This window comes from Lissotriton vulgaris, chromosome 1_1 (assembly GCF_964263255.1).
Source record: "Lissotriton vulgaris chromosome 1_1, aLisVul1.2, whole genome shotgun sequence".
In the NCBI taxonomy this organism is placed as follows: domain Eukaryota; kingdom Metazoa; phylum Chordata; class Amphibia; order Caudata; family Salamandridae; genus Lissotriton; species Lissotriton vulgaris.
The window spans coordinates 1,779,569,008-1,779,586,291 of NC_141685.1; the positions used below are offsets into that span (position 1 = coordinate 1,779,569,008).

At 47.7% G+C, this 17,284-nt stretch overlaps 1 protein-coding gene across 2 annotated transcripts in view; it reads right to left on the minus strand.

Moving 5' to 3' along the window:
• The window catches only part of MON2 (MON2 regulator of endosome-to-Golgi trafficking), a 966,303-nt gene that overhangs the window by 442,675 nt on the left and 506,344 nt on the right, over window positions 1–17,284 (minus strand). For both annotated transcript variants that reach the window (XM_086919098.1, XM_086919097.1), the window contains exon 15: window positions 7,820–7,932. In XM_086919098.1, the coding sequence (XP_086775224.1) occupies window positions 7,820–7,932 (113 nt within the window). The remainder of the gene's footprint in view (window positions 1–7,819; window positions 7,933–17,284) is intronic.

A 17,284-nucleotide genomic window follows, 5' to 3' on the forward strand; every position in this document is an offset into this window, starting at 1 on the left:
CAAGGTAAGGAGGAAACCTCTCTGAGACAAGGGGATAACCAGGCTCCTGGTCATGCCAGGCTTGGGGTCTCTTGCCTCAGTGTACAGGAGTCCATCTTCCCAGTATACCTTGTGGGTACCTGTGGCGTTCCCAGCAGCCTCAGCAGCAGCCTGCTGTCTGAGGGGCTCAAGGGAAGGGCAGTCTAACTGTTCCTTCCCCAGGTCTTCTCTTGAGGGTCCCCCTGAGCCCAGAAATTCAACTTGATCAAGTTCAAACTCTTTAGGCTCAGTTTCCCTCAATTCCTGTAGGTCAGCCTCCTCAGAGACTTGATCCTCAACCTGGGGCAAGGGGGAAGGCACAGCCTTAACCCTACTGCTCTTCTTCTTGGAAGGTGTCTGGTCCATTGTTCCAGGATCCAGCACCTGTTCAGTGGGGCATCTTCTGACCTGTGACCTAGTCACAGCAAGCACATGTGCTGGCAAGCCTAACATCTCCATGTGAGTCCTATGCTCCACTTCTGACCATTGTGATGACTCCAAATCATTGCCCAACAAACAATCCACTGGGAGGTCTGAACTAACAACAACCTTCTTTTGGCCATTTACCCCTCCCCAGGAGAAAGCAACAATTGCCATACTATGACTGGTAGTGACATTGCTTGCATTGGTCACCAGGAAATCTGTACCTGGCATGATCTGTCCAGGGTCCACAAAGTTAGGTGTCACCATTGTGACACTGGCACAAGTGTCCCTATAGGCCTGAGCCATTCTTCCATTTATTAAAGGTGTCTGTCTGTATTTGCCCAAAGTATTGGGACTGACATCAGGGGATATATCCACATCCCCTGTACAGACAAGGACAGTCTGAGTGAGTGTGCCAACAAGTTGTCATACCCCTCAGAACCCAAGGTTAACCCAACTAAACCCTTGGGAGGTGCACTACCACTGCTGACTGTACTAGGGGGCACAGGTGCCTTAGGGGCTGCAGTGGCAGGAGTCTGCCCTCCTCCTTTCTTGGTGCACTCACTAAACCAGTGAGTTTTACTTTTACAGTATTGGCACCACCTTTTTGATTGGCCTTCTTGATTCTTCTTTTTCTGGGGAGCCTGACCCCCACCTTCTTTGGGTTGTTGGGGACCTGACGAAGACTTCTGGTCATTTTGTTCACCCTTAGAATCTTTACCCTTCTGGTCTGCTTTCTTCTGACCACCCTGGCTCTGGCCCTGGTTCTGCTTAACTCTTGTTCTGACCCATCTGTCTGCCTTCTTTCCCAATTCTTGGGGAGAGGTCAGATCTGAGTCAACAAGATGCTGATGCAACAACTGGTTCTGACAATTGTTTAAAATTTGTTCTCTCATGATCAAATTGTACAATCCTGTATAATCAGTAACCTTACTGCCCAGCAACCAGCCCTCCAAAGCCTTAGTGGCACAATCTACAAAATCAGACCAATCCTGAGACTGAGTTTTCTGGGTATCCCTGAACAGCACCCTGTACTGCTCAGTGGTTAGGCCAAACCCAGCAATCAGTGTGTTCTTCAGGACTTGGTAATTGTTAGCATCCTCAGCCCTTGTGGTGAGGAGCTTATCTCTACCTTTACCTTCAAAGGAGAGCCACAAGATAGCTGCCCACTGGCTTTGGGGACCACCCTGCACAGTGCAGGCCCTCCCCAAAGCAGTTATCCATTTGTGGATGTCATCCCCTTGTTTAAAGGGGGGCGCAATCTTACTCAGGTGTCTTGTATCAAAACTCCTGTCCCTATTGCTAGGTATAATGCTGCCACCAGTGGGTTTTGACCCACTCAACTCTTGCTCTCTAGCAAAGGCAAGTCTTTCTTTGGCCAGGGCAAGTTCTTCCCTTTCAATCCTCAGATTGACTTCCCTTTCCTTGGCTTCATATACTCTCCTCTGAGGGGAGGTCATCCTCCTCAGAGCAGAGGCCCGAGAGCCATTGGTTTGAATGGATCTGTTAGAGCCTCTTGATAGAGACCTAACTCGTCCACTCCCAATGTTAAGCTGGCCTGAGAGGGGTCCCAGGGGTCTCCTAGTACCATTCTCGTGCCTGCTTAAGTTGTCCCTAGTTAGCTGACTAACTACTTCTGGACCTTTGTCTGCCTCATCCTCAGATGGCTCTAGATCCTCATCCTCCTCTTCACCTTCTGCAGAGAGATGGATAAGGTCAGGGTCACCTGAGGTTCCCTCTAGGGGAGGCATGTTCCCATCTGGATTAGAAGGGTCTGGGTTACCAGCCCTCCTGGCATCATAAGTCTCTAAGAGATCAATCAGAAAGGGAATTGTGGGGTTAGACTCCTGTTTTAGCTTCCTGGAGGTACATACTTGTCTCATCTCCTGGAAGCTAAGAGCAGCATATCTGGAAGTGACCTGTGGAAGGTCTACTGACACAAGGGGAGACTCAGTGTTTCCACCTTTGTCTGACATGCTGATTCTAGTGTGGTGTAAGTGATGCACCTACCTACACTATATGTTTTTCTACTGATCCCTTGCTAAGAGTTGTAGCCAAGGTGTGCTAAGCCTTGAGGAGCTACAACAGCTGGTTCAGTAGAACTCAGAGTATTCTAAGCTAAGTTATATGTACCTGGAGTACTTATGTGATCTTTCACAAGATATTCTTAGGATACGTGTGGTAAAACAACAGCAAGCTCAAATCCCAACCGCTGCTCACCAATGTGAGAAGTTGGCCTGATATGCAGTGTTCACTATTCTAGTGAACACTATGTATCAGTCCAAACAACCCTTATTGATGATTGGTTGTAAGTCAACCTTATAGACCACCTATCCTAGTAGCGTGGATACGAGCAGTCTAAGGCTAAAGACTCGAGAGGGCGTGTTAAGCCAGCTGTTATACCATCACATATACCCCTTGAACACCAAGTGAAAGGACACCACACAAGTGTTATGAAAATAAACAATGTATTTATTAGAATCACAACAGCCCTGTACTCTTTATGAGGACAGGGTACTAAGCACAAAACAAAACTCTTACGAAAATACTTAAGTTAGCACAGTATACACAAATGCCCGAGGGGCACGGAAAACCATATACTCTGAAAGTGGAATGCGAAATTACTAGCAGGTAAGTACAGTACTAATAGGCTTTGGAATCGCTAGGACTTGACTATAGAATCTTTAGATTACTTCTAGGAGGCCCAGGGGACTCGGGTGCAGAGTGTGCACTCTCACGCGTGATGCGGGACAAAGTCTATGGTAGCTAGTAACAACAAAGTTAGTGTTCTCGGGCGAACCCGACCTGGTAGGAGGAAAACGAAAGTGGATTCTGACCCTTGGATAGTGAGGCTATGCTGGGGCACCGAAATGCCGAAGTTACCTAGCCCAGGGGCTGCAGCTGCATAGGTCTCAAAAGACGTCGGGAATCCTCGTAGACGGACCAGGAGCCTGGAAGGAAGATGCTGGCAGGCGACCAATGAAGAGAGTTCGAAGTGATCCAAGCCTGGATCTTGAAGATGGACGATACCTGAAAGCAGAGGGGACCAAGTTCGTGACTACTAGCCAGTAGTCAGGTGGCACCAGGAGGGCACCGGATGGTAGTCACCTCGACTAGGTGAGTGGGCGACGCTGGGCTCTGCAGATCTCACGGACCAGGAGGCGTTGTCGGCGACCAGGATGGAGGATCGAGCTGTCCCACGATGGATGAAGCGGTCGGCGTCGCTGGGCCCAGGATTGGGCAACAAAGCCTTGGCTAATTCAAGCCCACGCGGTGGACCTAAATCGGCGTCTTGAGTGGACCAGGAGGGTCCGGGGTGCTCCTCTTTTGGAAGGGAGCAAGGGCTAGTCTGGAGCAACCAGACCAGCAGCAGTGATGTCGTCGGGCGTCGTGAAGAAGGCCACAAGCCAGCGGGCTAGTAGCCAAACAACGCGGTGAGCAGCAAAAAGCAGAAGGGCCCCACGCAGATCGTGGAGATGCTGGGAGGCTGGACTTCGGTGCTGGAGCTGCTCAGGGTCGGGGTTTCTCGGACCCCAAAGCACTCACCAGAGGATCCCTCGGCGGTCGTGCTGGAAAGAAGTCGTGCAGTCTTGAAGATGGCCGGTCCCTCGAGGTCTCGTCGCACTCACGGTTCTCAGCTTTGCTGTAGAGGTGAGTAGAGGTCAGAGGTGCCAGGGAAGCCGGTTCTCGTCGAGCTGGGCAGTCGGATTCCGGAGGAAGGACTTGCAGCAGACCGCAGTGTTCTTAAGATGGTGCCTGCGGATGCAGGGTGACTACTCCTTAGTCACAAGGGAGAATCTTGAAGAAGAAATCTTGAAGTCCTTTCGCAGAAAGTCGTGTCTTGATTCCAAAGATGATCTAATTTGGAAGGGGGCCCGCTCCTAACTTTATACTAGGAAAAGGGGCTGACCCGGTGACTAGGTCCTGCCTATGGGTGGGACTAGGAGGGGGGTGGTTACACCCCTCTCCCATGCCGGACTTTCCCCAGGCCAGGGGCTGGTGTGCCCCTGGAACTGGTTCTGGCCGGCCTATGCGTAGTGAGCACCGGGGTGCCACTCAGCAGTCACCTTCCTGTAAAGCCCTGCCTACCCAGGATACACAAAACCCTGTCTGGGATGGTGCTAGCACCGCCCCTGACAGGAAACCCTTTGTCCAGGCTCTCCTCGCTGGAAGGACTCCCAGCAGCAGGAGGTCAGACTCGTGTCTGTGGTGGCAGCATCCATTTTGTGGAGCTGAGGCTTTGTTTAACTTTAACCGGGGTTCACAGTTACATACATGTCGTGTCCCTCTAGAAGGGTGGAATGCTAACCCCGTCGCCAGAATTGGCGAGGGGTTAGTATTCCAATTCGTATGACACCTTACTCGACATGTTTTGATAAAGCAATACCAAAGATAGCATTTAACCGCGAGGATTCTAATGCACTTAAGAGTATATGGTATGCGTTATCATGGAACAGCTATTAGGACTTGGTTCCGCAAGCTGCAAACGGGCTCAGCTCATGCCAGAGCACCATTTCACACGATTCCAAGCACTCTGCCTTCAGGATTGTCAAGGCCTGCCATAGGAGTGACTGATAGGAATCTGTGTGTCCATTTTTAGGGTTAGATATAGGTATACTATATCTATAGCAAAGGGTGATTACACGACTTTGCCCCAGCTGTCATGCAGCCAGTTGTGTCAGATTTAGGAGGCCAGCCAGGGGTGGCATAATACATGCTTCAGCCCCTGGTAGGCCCTGGGTACACCCATGCCCTGAGTTACAGGGTCTGATTAGGTGGCCCAGTACCAATTGGTAAATGCACCTAGGGTACATGTCGTAATTTAGAGAGAGAACAGCCAGGCTGTGGGTCTGATTGGCAGGCCCACAGCCAGAGAAAGTCGTAAACCAGTGAAACAAAAGCAAAAAATCTGGGTGATCATAGGATTGCAGACCCTACTCTCCTACAGGGTGCTCGCTCTTATTGGCACTATGACAGGACTGAAAATTCAGTGCACACCGCTAGCGTGCCTCTTAGGATATATCCCTCATGCGAAAGCTGTACTGGGGAGGTTTGCAAGAGTGGCCCTGCTGCTTGCAAAAAGAAGGGTACTTTTCACATGGGACAGCCGCCAGAGCCCTACAGTTGAATAGTGGTTGAAGGACATGCTGCAGAGAACAACTTGATCTGTATGCCGAAGTGCTGCTGGCCTCGTCCAGGCCTAAAGACATATGGGTTCCTTTAAGGGAATATTTTCTGGCACGACAAGAACTGAACTCGGATTGACCATCTCATGCAGACTATGAGGGCCAAGACTGCTAATGGCCCATCGCGCTTTACAGATGGTACTGTGGAATGCGATTGAGTGTATGATATATCCACACTGATCACATGTAACACTTGTACAACTATGGCGGATTTTATGTTGATACTGTTTATTTGCTGGTCTGCTTTATGCGTTTATGTTCGCATCCATGTATATATATATATATATATATATATATATATATATATATATATATATATATATGTGGCATGGTATGCTGAATGCATAATTTTGAAATGCTCAATAAAAATAAAAAAATTATGATGTATACATATATAATATAACTATTAGGGTAATTTGTATCTATTTTGCTGTAGTAAGTCATAAGCATATTTGAAAGTCCATCCCACAAAGGCACATCATGCCCCCTAGTGTGAGATGTAATTTACTTATGAGCCATTGGTCACTAAATACCACATCAAACGGCTAATATGCAAGACGTGACTGTCAGGCGATGTAGCTGTCATGTACCATCCAGTAAAGGCAACGTAGATATCAGTGAAGTCACCACCTGGTATTCCAGATGGCTGAAACATTGATGAAGTGCCAGAGGTGTCTGTTGCGGAAATATGTCCCCCGTGGTGATGTGGTTGATTTGACACGCGTGCAATCAAGGACACCTATGACACAGGGAGGTGGAAAAAGGCACAGAATATTTTCTTGCCACCCTTTCACTTTCCTCCAATGACTGCAGCATGGCAATATATTGGTACATTCTTCTGTTGAGACATCCCATTACCTGGTAAAAGTATCAAAACTTGCTTGCCGGTGAGATGCCTACATTGAGTGACCATGTGGAAAGATCCAGCGGCCAGGACATAGAGTCCAGCCAGTATATTGACATGGGCAGGGATAACCTGATCCTAGTATGCAACCATGTCAAGGACTGCATCAGGTGAGAAGCAGTGCTTAAGAGGTTGGCCCTTTGCCTTTAAACTCCTTCCTCCTCAAATGAATTAGGGGCAAAGCTACTAAGACATTCACTAACATATGATATGCAAAAAGGTTGTTGTGTGGTCAGCCTACATGTGACTAGATGGGGCAATGAGTATCACCTGTGGTTGGTTACCTCACTTTGCATTAGCAGGGGTGTTTCATGTGTTTTAAGCCTTGTTGTGTTTTGTTTAAATTACACATTAAAAAAAAGTCATAAACAGCATTTCCCATTATTTTTCTATTGTTCCCTATTGTTATATGGTGCCTCCATCGACTTTTATGGAGCTGCTGCAGGAACTATGTTTATTTTTTGTTTGTTTTTGTGTTGCAATTTTACACATTGCGAACCTGGCCCAAAGGCATTAGAGAGCTGTACATGAAACTAGATTACATTAAATATTTTCATTAATTAAGTCGGCAGTTTGACATGCTACATCAGGTCACATGAGTGTCCATGTGTAGTACTTGACTTACACCATGACTTGAACGGAGTACATTTAAGACTGTTTTGTTCCTAAGAGCTGTAGTAAATTTAGAATTATATTTTGTGCATAGCAAGTGTGTAACTTTTTTATGGGTGTGTTTGTTTATTAGCATGTCCTTTCCTAAATCTCTGCTTCTATTTCCCTAATCCGCTACTATTCAGTAATAAATATTTCCCATTTTGAAGCCACTCCCCCTTGTCCATTGCACTGAAAAGATAGGAGCGGCATTGGCCTCCAACTGTAAGTTTGTGAATAGCATATTTGTAGTACTATTGTAGCACTACTTTAAGTACTACACAGGGCAATTTGTAAATCAGCCCGTAAGCACAACAAAAAGTACTTAAGTTGACAAGTCAAAATGTTTGGCACTGAACTAAGCAAATTAAATAAACAATAAATACAAGTTGTAATCATAATATTTCTCAGTAGAAATGCTTTGGCAAGTTCCACATCTAAGAGATGGATTTACCTATCTCATAAATGCACTAGAACTAATTACATGATGCAGACATTATTTCTGTGTTCACTTCAACAAATTAACCTGTACCGACAGTAATTCCTAGTGTTACAGTAGTCAAACATGATATTATACTGCTCCGTGCATTCTGCAAAGCTATTGCAATAGACACTTCTTTTAACAGTGCATACTCACCATGACAGTCCCTTGGGGTTGAACGGCCAATGGCTGCCCCACTGCCACCACTTGCTGATGAGACTCACTGGAAGGACTGATCATTTGCACATTATGTCCTTGTATTGAATATGCTAAAACAAACAAACACCATCATCTTTTATTACACAGATGTATGAATGACCCCCGAATAAGAGGCAAAAACACACCATTTCATAAATTCTGAGCACACTTTAATTTACACCATAAATCAGTTGATATTCTTGTGTTGCAGTTCTTATCTTTCAATTGCTGCTATTAAACAAATTTACTAAAGTCAAAAAATGACGGTATCTGACTTTATAATTTTTTGGCCCTAAAATATTGGATAATGCCCATCTTTCTACATATTTCCAATGGAAATTTCTTAGCCCAGCCTGATGCCTGGCTTTCCAGCAACAATTTGAGTGGGCAGCTGCGAGGCAGTAACTAAGGACAATAGCAAGGAGGAGATTGTGTCTCCGCAGTGGCCTCGCTCATGTACAGTAAATTCACTGGAAAGAAAAAGTAATCTATGGGCTCAAAGAATGGAGAGGACTACTGCATTGCATCAGAAATGTGCATGAATGATTAGTTAATTTACAAATGCCGACGACACATGTAGTAAGTAAGCCTTAACTACGCATCGCACATAACCACCAATACATCTCAAAACTCCAGAAGATATTATAAAAAAGAAAACAAGTTACTTACCTGTAACTTTGGTTCCCCAGTATTGGTAACTTTCATAGATTCCCATGCTTTGTATCATTCCCCGTCGTCGGACTGGGAGTCTCGGTAATAAAAAATATCATAGTAGTAGGTACAAAAGAAAAAGGAAAGGCCTAGGCCTCATTCCCTTTTGTAACATATCAGCCTCTTTTTGTAAAAGAGACCAAACTCTAGGCGTCAGCCAATCAGAAGAGCCTCACCCTTAGAACCTTCCTGAAGGAACCTCAGAGCCTCAGATTTTCGTAGCCGTAGTGTGCTAGACACCATACTTGCTGAAGGCTGAGCTTTCCCCGGGGAGGTGGGTGGGCGCATGGGAATCTATGAAAGTTACCAATACTGGGGAACCAAAGTTACAGGTAAGTAACTTGTTTTCTTGCCCCAGTATTGGAAGTTTCATAGATTCCCATGCTTTGTATCAGAATAGCAAGCAGTAAACACCATAAACACATTTTGTAAAGAAGTACATCATAACATTAGCAAGAAAATTACAAAATGTGTTACCCATGGAAGGTGGGATAGAAAGGAAAGCTCACCAATCACTTGAAGAGGTTTCTCAGGACAGCCTTGCCCACAGCCGCGTCATCCTGCTGCAATGACTCTAAGCAATAATGCTTAGTGAACGTGTGCACGCTGCTCCAGGTAGCAGCTCTGCAGATGTCCTTGACATGTACCCCCGCAAAGAGGGCCGTAGAGGAAGCCACTGATCTCGTCGAGTGAGCACGGATCTTGCCCACTAGAGGTTTCCCTGCTAACTTGTGGCAATGAAGAATGGCACTTGAAATCCATCTGGAGATCCCCTGTTTGGACAGAGGGAGGCCCTTGTTTGGACCGCCGAAAGCAATGAATAATTGCGAAGATTTTCTAAAGTCTTTGGTGCTGTCTATGTAGAACTTTAGACAGCGTTGCAAATCCAGAGTGTGCAATGTTTTTTCTGCTGGAGTGACTGGGTTCGGAAAAAATGTCTTTAGGATGACAGGCTCATTTAGGTGAAAGTCAGTGGGGACCTTGGGAATGAACCTTGGGTTCGTCCTTAAGATAGTAGTGTTCTTTTTGAATTGCAAAAACGGTTCTTGGACAGTTAGGGCTTGTAACTCCCCCACTCGCCTCGCTGATGTGAGGGCAAAGAGTAGAGCTAACTTCCATGATAAGAATTTTAGATCTGAGCGGTGAATCGGCTCAAAAGGTCCCTTCATTAGGTGAGCCAGGACTAAGTTTAGATGCCATGTCGGAGGAGGAGATCGTACTGGCGGATAGACTCTAAACAGGCCTTTGAGGAATTGCTTGACAATTCTTGCCGACCACAACAAAGGACCAGAATCAGATCTTCTGAATCTCGAAATCGCCGCTAAATGAACCTTGATAGTAGAATGGGACAGATTAGACTTAGCTAGCGAGAGTAGGTAAGGTAGAAGCTGATGAGGTTTTGACGTGAAAGGATCAATCTTTTCTTTTTTGCACCAAATACAAAATCTTTTCCACTTCAATCTGTATGTTTTGTTTGTAGATGGAGACCTTGCCTGAGAGAGGATGTCTTTGACCTCATTGGAAAGAGGGACATTCATGTATTCTCGCTGGTCAGGAGCCATGCAGTCAGGTGTAATGACCTTGGGTCTGGATGCCAAACCTGTCCTCCGGACATTGTCAGGAGATCCGGAACATCCTCTAGCTTTATCGGAGGTACTAGCGATAGCAGGTGTAGCTCGGTGTACCAGAATTGTCTTGGCCATGCCGGGGCTATCAGGATGAGCTTGCATGGTTCCGTCCTCATTTTCCTGATGAGTCGAGGAAGCAGGGGAATCGGTGGAAATGCATAGAGAAACCTCCCCGTCCAGGCTAACGATAGGGCATTGCCCAACAAGCCTCGGTGATGGAACCTGCTGGCGTAGGCCCGACACTTTCTGTTGGTGGGCGTTGCAAAAAGGTCCACCTCTGGTGTGCCCCATTTTTGAAAGAGTAGATCTAGAACCTGTTGTTTCAGCTCCCACTCGTGACTGACAGAGGCGAGCCTGCTCAGCCTGTCTGCGCCCTCGTTGAGCACTCCTGGTAAGTGCTCCGCCTTTAGAGAAATTCCGTGAAGAATTGTCCATTCCAGAATCTGTTGAGCCTCTCGCGACAAGGGGAGTGACCTCGTCCCTCCTTCCTTGTTCACATAATGCATAGCCGTGGTGTTGTCTGTCCTGACTAGCACCTGTGAACCCTGGAGACGCGGAAGAAAGGCTTGAAGGGCTAGCCTGATCGCTCTCAGCTCCAACAGGTTGATGTGTAGCTTTTGGTCGCTTGGAGACCAATGGCCGCTGACCTGCAGGTCCTGCATCACTGCTCCCCATCCCTCCAATGACGCATCCGTCGTCAGTATGTGAGGCGATGGAACGCTTGCGAAGGATAGACCTTGGCATAAGTTTTGTTGATTCGACCACCTAAGCACTGCCTCCTTCATTTCCCGAGTGACTATTACTTTGTCGTCGAATGATCCGTGCACTTGTTGCCACTGGAGGTCCAGTTGCTCCTGCAGGGGGCGCATCCGGAGCCTGCAATGCGGGATCAGGGGAATACAGGATGACATCACCCCCAACAGCGACTTGTAGCTGCGTACCGAAAGACACTTTTTTCTTTGAAGGTTGTTTGCCAATCTTTGCAGTTTCTGTATACTTTCCTGAGTAGGAAACGCCTTTGAGAGCCGCGAATCCAACATCGCTCCCAGGAACCGTGCTGTCCGTGATGGCAGCAGCGTGGATTTTTCCCTGTTCAAGGTGAGACCCAGATTTTTGAACAGAGTGGTGCAAGCCTGCACCGCGCCCTGCGCTAATGCTCTGGTCGGGGCCTTCAGTAACCAATCGTCCAGGTAAGGGAAGACCTGGAAGTGGTGTTTTCTCAGAAATGCTGCTACAGGTGCCAGCACCTTCGTAAAAATACTTGGAGCAGAGCGAAGGCCGAACGGCAAGACTCTGAACTGAAAATGGCTCTTGGCTACTGTGAAGCGTAGGAACCTTCTGTGCGCTGGGTGAATTGGGACATGGAAGTACGCGTCCTCCAGATCGAGTGTGGCCATATAATCCCCCGGGTTGACCATCTGTAAAACATCCTGTAGGGATACCATCCTGAAGGATAAGGAGATGAGATAGGCATTTAGCTCCCTGAGGTCCAGGATGGGACGCCATGTCTCCTGCGTTTTTCTCACTAGGAAGAACCTGGAGTAGAAACCCTGGCCCCGTTGATTGGAGGGGACCGGTTCTATCGCTCCCTTGCGGAGCATCTGTTGGATCTCTAGCCGTAGGAGAAGCAGATGTTTTGATGGGATGGCTGATGGAGGTCTGGGTGGAGGAACTTCCGTAAACTCCAAGGTATGTCCTCGTTTGATGATGTTGAGTACCCAACGGTCCGATGTAATTTGGGACCAGTTCAGAAGGAATTTTGACACCCTGCCTCCAACTGATGATCTCTTGGAGGAGGGAGCAGTAGGCAGAGCCAGGAGGCCGCTATTGGCGTTTGGACGAGTCTCGTCCACGGGCAGCTTGCTTGCCTTTATTGTAAGGCCGTGAATAACCAGAGGACTGGCCCTGTCTCTGTTGGTAGGACTGGCGGCTTGGCTGGTATCCAGAACTGTTTGAAGAATAGCGCTGTTGTTGGTATGCGCCCCTGTAAGTGCCACCTCTGCCTCTCGCACCCCTAAAAGGAGTTTTACGGTATTGGAGCGTTCCCAGCGACCTATCCGTCTCCGTGTCTTTTTTGATGTCCTGAAGCGTGTCGTCGATCAATTTGCCGAAGAGTGCCTCGCCGTCAAAAGGTAGATCAAGAACCTTATTTTGGATTTCTGGCCTAAACCAAGTCGCTTTAAGCCACCCCTGGCGTCTTAACACTGCCGCTCCTGCCAAAGCCCTAAAGGATGTTGTGGCAATGTCCATGGCACAGTCTATGATCTCCATGGAGACCGCTTCACCTTCTTGCAAGGTCTTCTTGGCTTCCAGCCCTGATTCTGGTGGAAGTTGATCCAAATAGGGAGCTATATCGCACCACAACTGGCGATCATATCGTCCCAATATTGCCAAAGCATTGGCGGCGCGAACCAGAAGGCTAGCAATGGATGAAAATCTCTTGCCTGTGCTATCCAACCGCCGTCCATCTTTGTCAGGAGGGGCCGTCAAGGGAGCAGAAGGGTTCCGTGACTTCCTTTGTGCTGCCTTTGAAATTACAGAGTCCGGCTTGGGATGACCTGTCAGGGCAGCAGGTCCATCGTCCGGCGCTTTATACTTTTTGTCAAGGCGCGGCAGCACAGGGACCACCGTCGCAGGGTTTTTCATGGTCTTCAAACCCTCCTCCCATAGATGTTCCACAATCGGAATGGACCTAGTAGTCTTGCGATGTGTGTCTTTAAAATCGTACAAGAAACAGTCTGTGGTTGGGGCAGGCAACACCAACTTAAATCGGCCGGCTGCACGTTCCATTAGTTGGTGAAAACTGCCGATGTCAACAGGAGGAGAATCACCTAGGTCCTGGTGTGGTGAAGTTGGATCCGGGTGGATGTAGTCATTGTATTCATCCCCTTCCTGATCCGAGTCTTGATTATTACCGGATGACCCATCCGTATCATTATCATGATCCCCATCCGACCCATCCGGATCATCTGTTGGTTCAGAGATAGCCTGGGGCACTGGCCGCTGCGGTTGAGGAGGAGTCTGAACCGGGTGTACAGGTGAGACAACTGAAGAGTGGTCTTTCACTGGTGTTGACGGAGCAGACCTTCTCGGCGCTGGGCGCTGGGCGCTCGGCTTTGGATTTATAGTCTTGCAACATTTTGTGCAGGTCATGTAGGAAGGACGTCGGGACTGAAACCATGCCTTGTGATTCATATTCCCTTAGGTGGTCCGTTGGGTAGTCACTTCCACCTTGTTCATATGCCTCCTCCGAGTCCGTCTCTTGACTTTTAATGAGAAGCTGAGATGGGCTATTAGCATAATCAAAGCTATCCTGACCGTCTCCCTCAGAGTCCTCCTGGTCTAGCAACCTCGTGGGAGGTAATGAGGACACCCTCCTTGGGGATGTCATTTCAGGCGTGATCCTTGTGAGGGAAATCGTCACCCTTCTCTCTGCAGCCAGTATTGTTGGTTTGTCCGTCGACGCCGGTGAAATCCTCGTCGACGAGATAGGAAAAGAAGATGTCGTCGTCGACGCCACCGACGACGAGCCCGCCGTCGATGTAGAAATTGTTGTAGTCGTCGAAGCACTCGTCGACGACATGACCGTCGTCGACACCGTCGTCGACGTCGTCGTTGGTACTGTCGTCGTCGTCGTCGGTACTACCGTCGTCGACACCACCGTCGACGACGATGGTTTCTTGGACGACGATGTCTTCGTCTTCGTCGACGATGTCGTCGGCATAGATCCCGTCGACGCCGTAGCCGTCGAGCTCTTCTTCGACGACGACGGAGCTTCCGTCGTCGGCGCTCCCGTCGACGAGCCCGTCGACGGGACCAATTGGATCTTGGGCTTCATTTTCGTCGTCGACGGAGCTACCGTCGACGAAGTCTTCGTCGTAGAGGACTTTGAACTCCTCTCTGAAGAGTGTGATGAGGGTTTCTTGAAGGCTGGGTCTGTCTTCTCACCCTTAGGAGGCGAAACCAGTTCTGACTTGCCCGACCCACTGCGGTGGGGGGAACCTCCTGAACCCCGGCCATCAGACTCCCTGGGGGTCTTCTTTGAAGCCTTAGAGGGGCGCCCAGTAGAGGAAGATGGGGAACCTCTACCCCTTTTCACTGACCTTCTAGAAGAAGCACAGGACACCGATTCCTCCTCATCACTGGAAACTCCAGGTTTCCTTTCTTTCTGCCTCTGCAACCATGTAAGAAGCCTTCCAGCCCGATCTCTCAAGGTCTTGGCGGAGAGAGTGCGGCAAATCTTACAGGCCTCTGCCTTGTGATCTGGATACAGGCAATAGATGCAATCCTTGTGTTTGTCTTCCACAAACAGCCTTTTCTTCCCACAGGTGGAACAGGGTTTGAAAAGGGCTTTTTTCTTCTCAACCTCAGACATTTTGATGAAGAAAGAGTTTCCTGAAGAAATCTGAAGAAAATCCTGAAGAAATATCTGTAGAAATGAGCTTTAAAGAGTAGAAATAGAGCAGAGCTCAATGGAGACTCCCTAGCACAACGTGCGGTAGAAAATCTGAGGCTCTGAGGTTCCTTCAGGAAGGTTCTAAGGGTGAGGCTCTTCTGATTGGCTGACGCCTAGAGTTTGGTCTCTTTTACAAAAAGAGGCTGATATGTTACAAAAGGGAATGAGGCCTAGGCCTTTCCTTTCTCTTTTGTACCTACTACTATGATATTTTTTATTACCGAGACTCCCAGTCCGACGACGGGGAATGATACAAAGCATGGGAATCTATGAAAGTTCCAATACTGGGGCAAAAAAGAGATATATATATATATATATATATATATATATATATATATATATATATATATATATATATATATATATATATATATATATATATATATATATATATATATATATATATATATATATATATATATATATATATATATATATATATATATATATATATATATATATATATATATATATATATATATATATATATATATATATATATATATATATATATATATATATATATATATATATATATATATATATATATATATATATATATATATATATATATATATATATATATATATATATATATATATATATATATATATATATATATATATATATATATATCTCTCTTTTTTGCCCCAGTATTGGAACTTTCATAGATTCCCATGCTTTGTATAAATAAATAAATAAATATATATATATATATATATATATATATATATATATATATATGAAACTTCCTCCGAAAATGAATGAAGCAGGAGCCCAGGGGGGACATGGAAAACGGGCTTTATTAACCATCAGGTAGTCCCAGTGGCGGTAGATGCATTTCGCCGTCGTGGCTTCCTCAGTACCCAACACTGGGAGCCTTCATCCGTTGTGTGTTCATCCTGCTGCCTCCGATGAAGTACTGGCGTGGTCCGCTCCTCCCCGTAGAAATAAGGCTCACCTGTTCAAGTCCGGTTTAGTTGGAGGACTTCAACTCCCAGAAAGCCTAGTGATTGTGGCTATCCGGGTTGGTGAGGTGGGGAGGGAATGATAGAAGTCTTCCTCGCGGTCACCAAAGCAGGACACGATGACCACTGTTGTGGAGTTAACTAGCCAGTCTCCCAAGTCCCCTTATGTCGCCACTCCCAGCGAGCAGAAAATCAAGTTTGCAGGGATCAGAAGTGCAGGTGCACAAAGTCCAGAACGAGGCAATGCCTCACTGCTCCGTATTCTCTGCAGGCAGGGCGGGTGCCGGACTATCCTTCCCAGGAAACAGTGGACGCCCTCAGGCGAGTTACCAGCAGCTGTCCGGGTCCCAGAAACGTGGCGGTGCTCCTGTATTGTGTCACTGGCAGGCACAATTAAAATTAACGAAACTTCCTCCGAAAATGAATGAAGCAGGAGCCCAGGGGGGACATGCAAAACGGGCTTTATTAACCATCAGGTAGTCCCAGTGGCGGTAGATGCATTTCGCCGTCGTGGCTTCCTCAGTACCCAACACTGGGAGCCTTCATCCGTTGTGTGTTCATCCTGCTGCCTCCGATGAAGTACTGGCGTGGTGCGCTCCTCCCCCTAGAAATAAGGCTCACCTGTTCAAGTCCGGTTTAGTTGGAGGACTTCAACTCCCAGAAAGCCTAGTGATTGTGGCTATCCGGGTTGGTGAGGTGGGGAGGGAATGATAGAAGTCTTCCTCGCGGTCACCAAAGCAGGACACGATGACCACTGTTGTGGAGTTAACTAGCCAGTCTCCCAAGTCCCCTTATGTCGCCACTCCCAGCGAGCAGAAAATCAAGTTTGCAGGGATCAGAAGTGCAGGTGCACAAATTCCAGAACGAGGCAATGCCTCACTGCTCCGTATTCTCTGCAGGCGGGGCGGGTGCCGGACTATCCTTCCCAGGAAACAGTGGACGCCCTCAGGCGAGTTACCAGCAGCTGTCCGGGTCCCAGAAACGTGGCGGTGGTCCTGTATTGTGTCACTGGCAGGCACAATTAAAATTAACGAAACTTCCTCCGGAAATGAATGAAGCAGGAGCCCAGGGGGGACATGCAAAACGGGCTTTATTAACCATCAGGTAGTCCCAGTGGCGGTAGATGCATTTCGCCGTCGTGGCTTCCTCAGTACCCAACACTGGGAGCCTTCATCCGTTGTGTGTTCATCCTGCTGCCTCCGATGAAGTACTGGCGTGGTCCGCTCCTCCCCCTAGCAATAAGGCTCACCTGTTGAAGTCCGGTTTAGTTGGAGGACTTCAACTCCCAGAAAGCCTAGTGATTGTGGCTATCCGGGTTGGTGAGGTGGGGAGGGAATGATAGAAGTCTTCCTCGCGGTCACCAAAGCAGGACACGATGACCACTGTTGTGGAGTTAACTAGCCAGTCTCCCAAGTCCCCTTATGTCGCCACTCCCAGCGAGCAGAAAATCAAGTTTGCAGGGATCAGAAGTGCAGGTGCACAAAGTCCAGAACGAGGCAATGCCTCACTGCTCCGTATTCTCTGCAGGCGGGGTGGGTGCCGGACTATCCTTCCCAGGAAACAGTGGACGCCCTCAGGCGAGTTACCAGCAGCTGTCCGGGTCCCAGAAACGTGGCGGTGCTCCTGTATTGTGTCACTGGCAGGCACAATTAAAATTAAC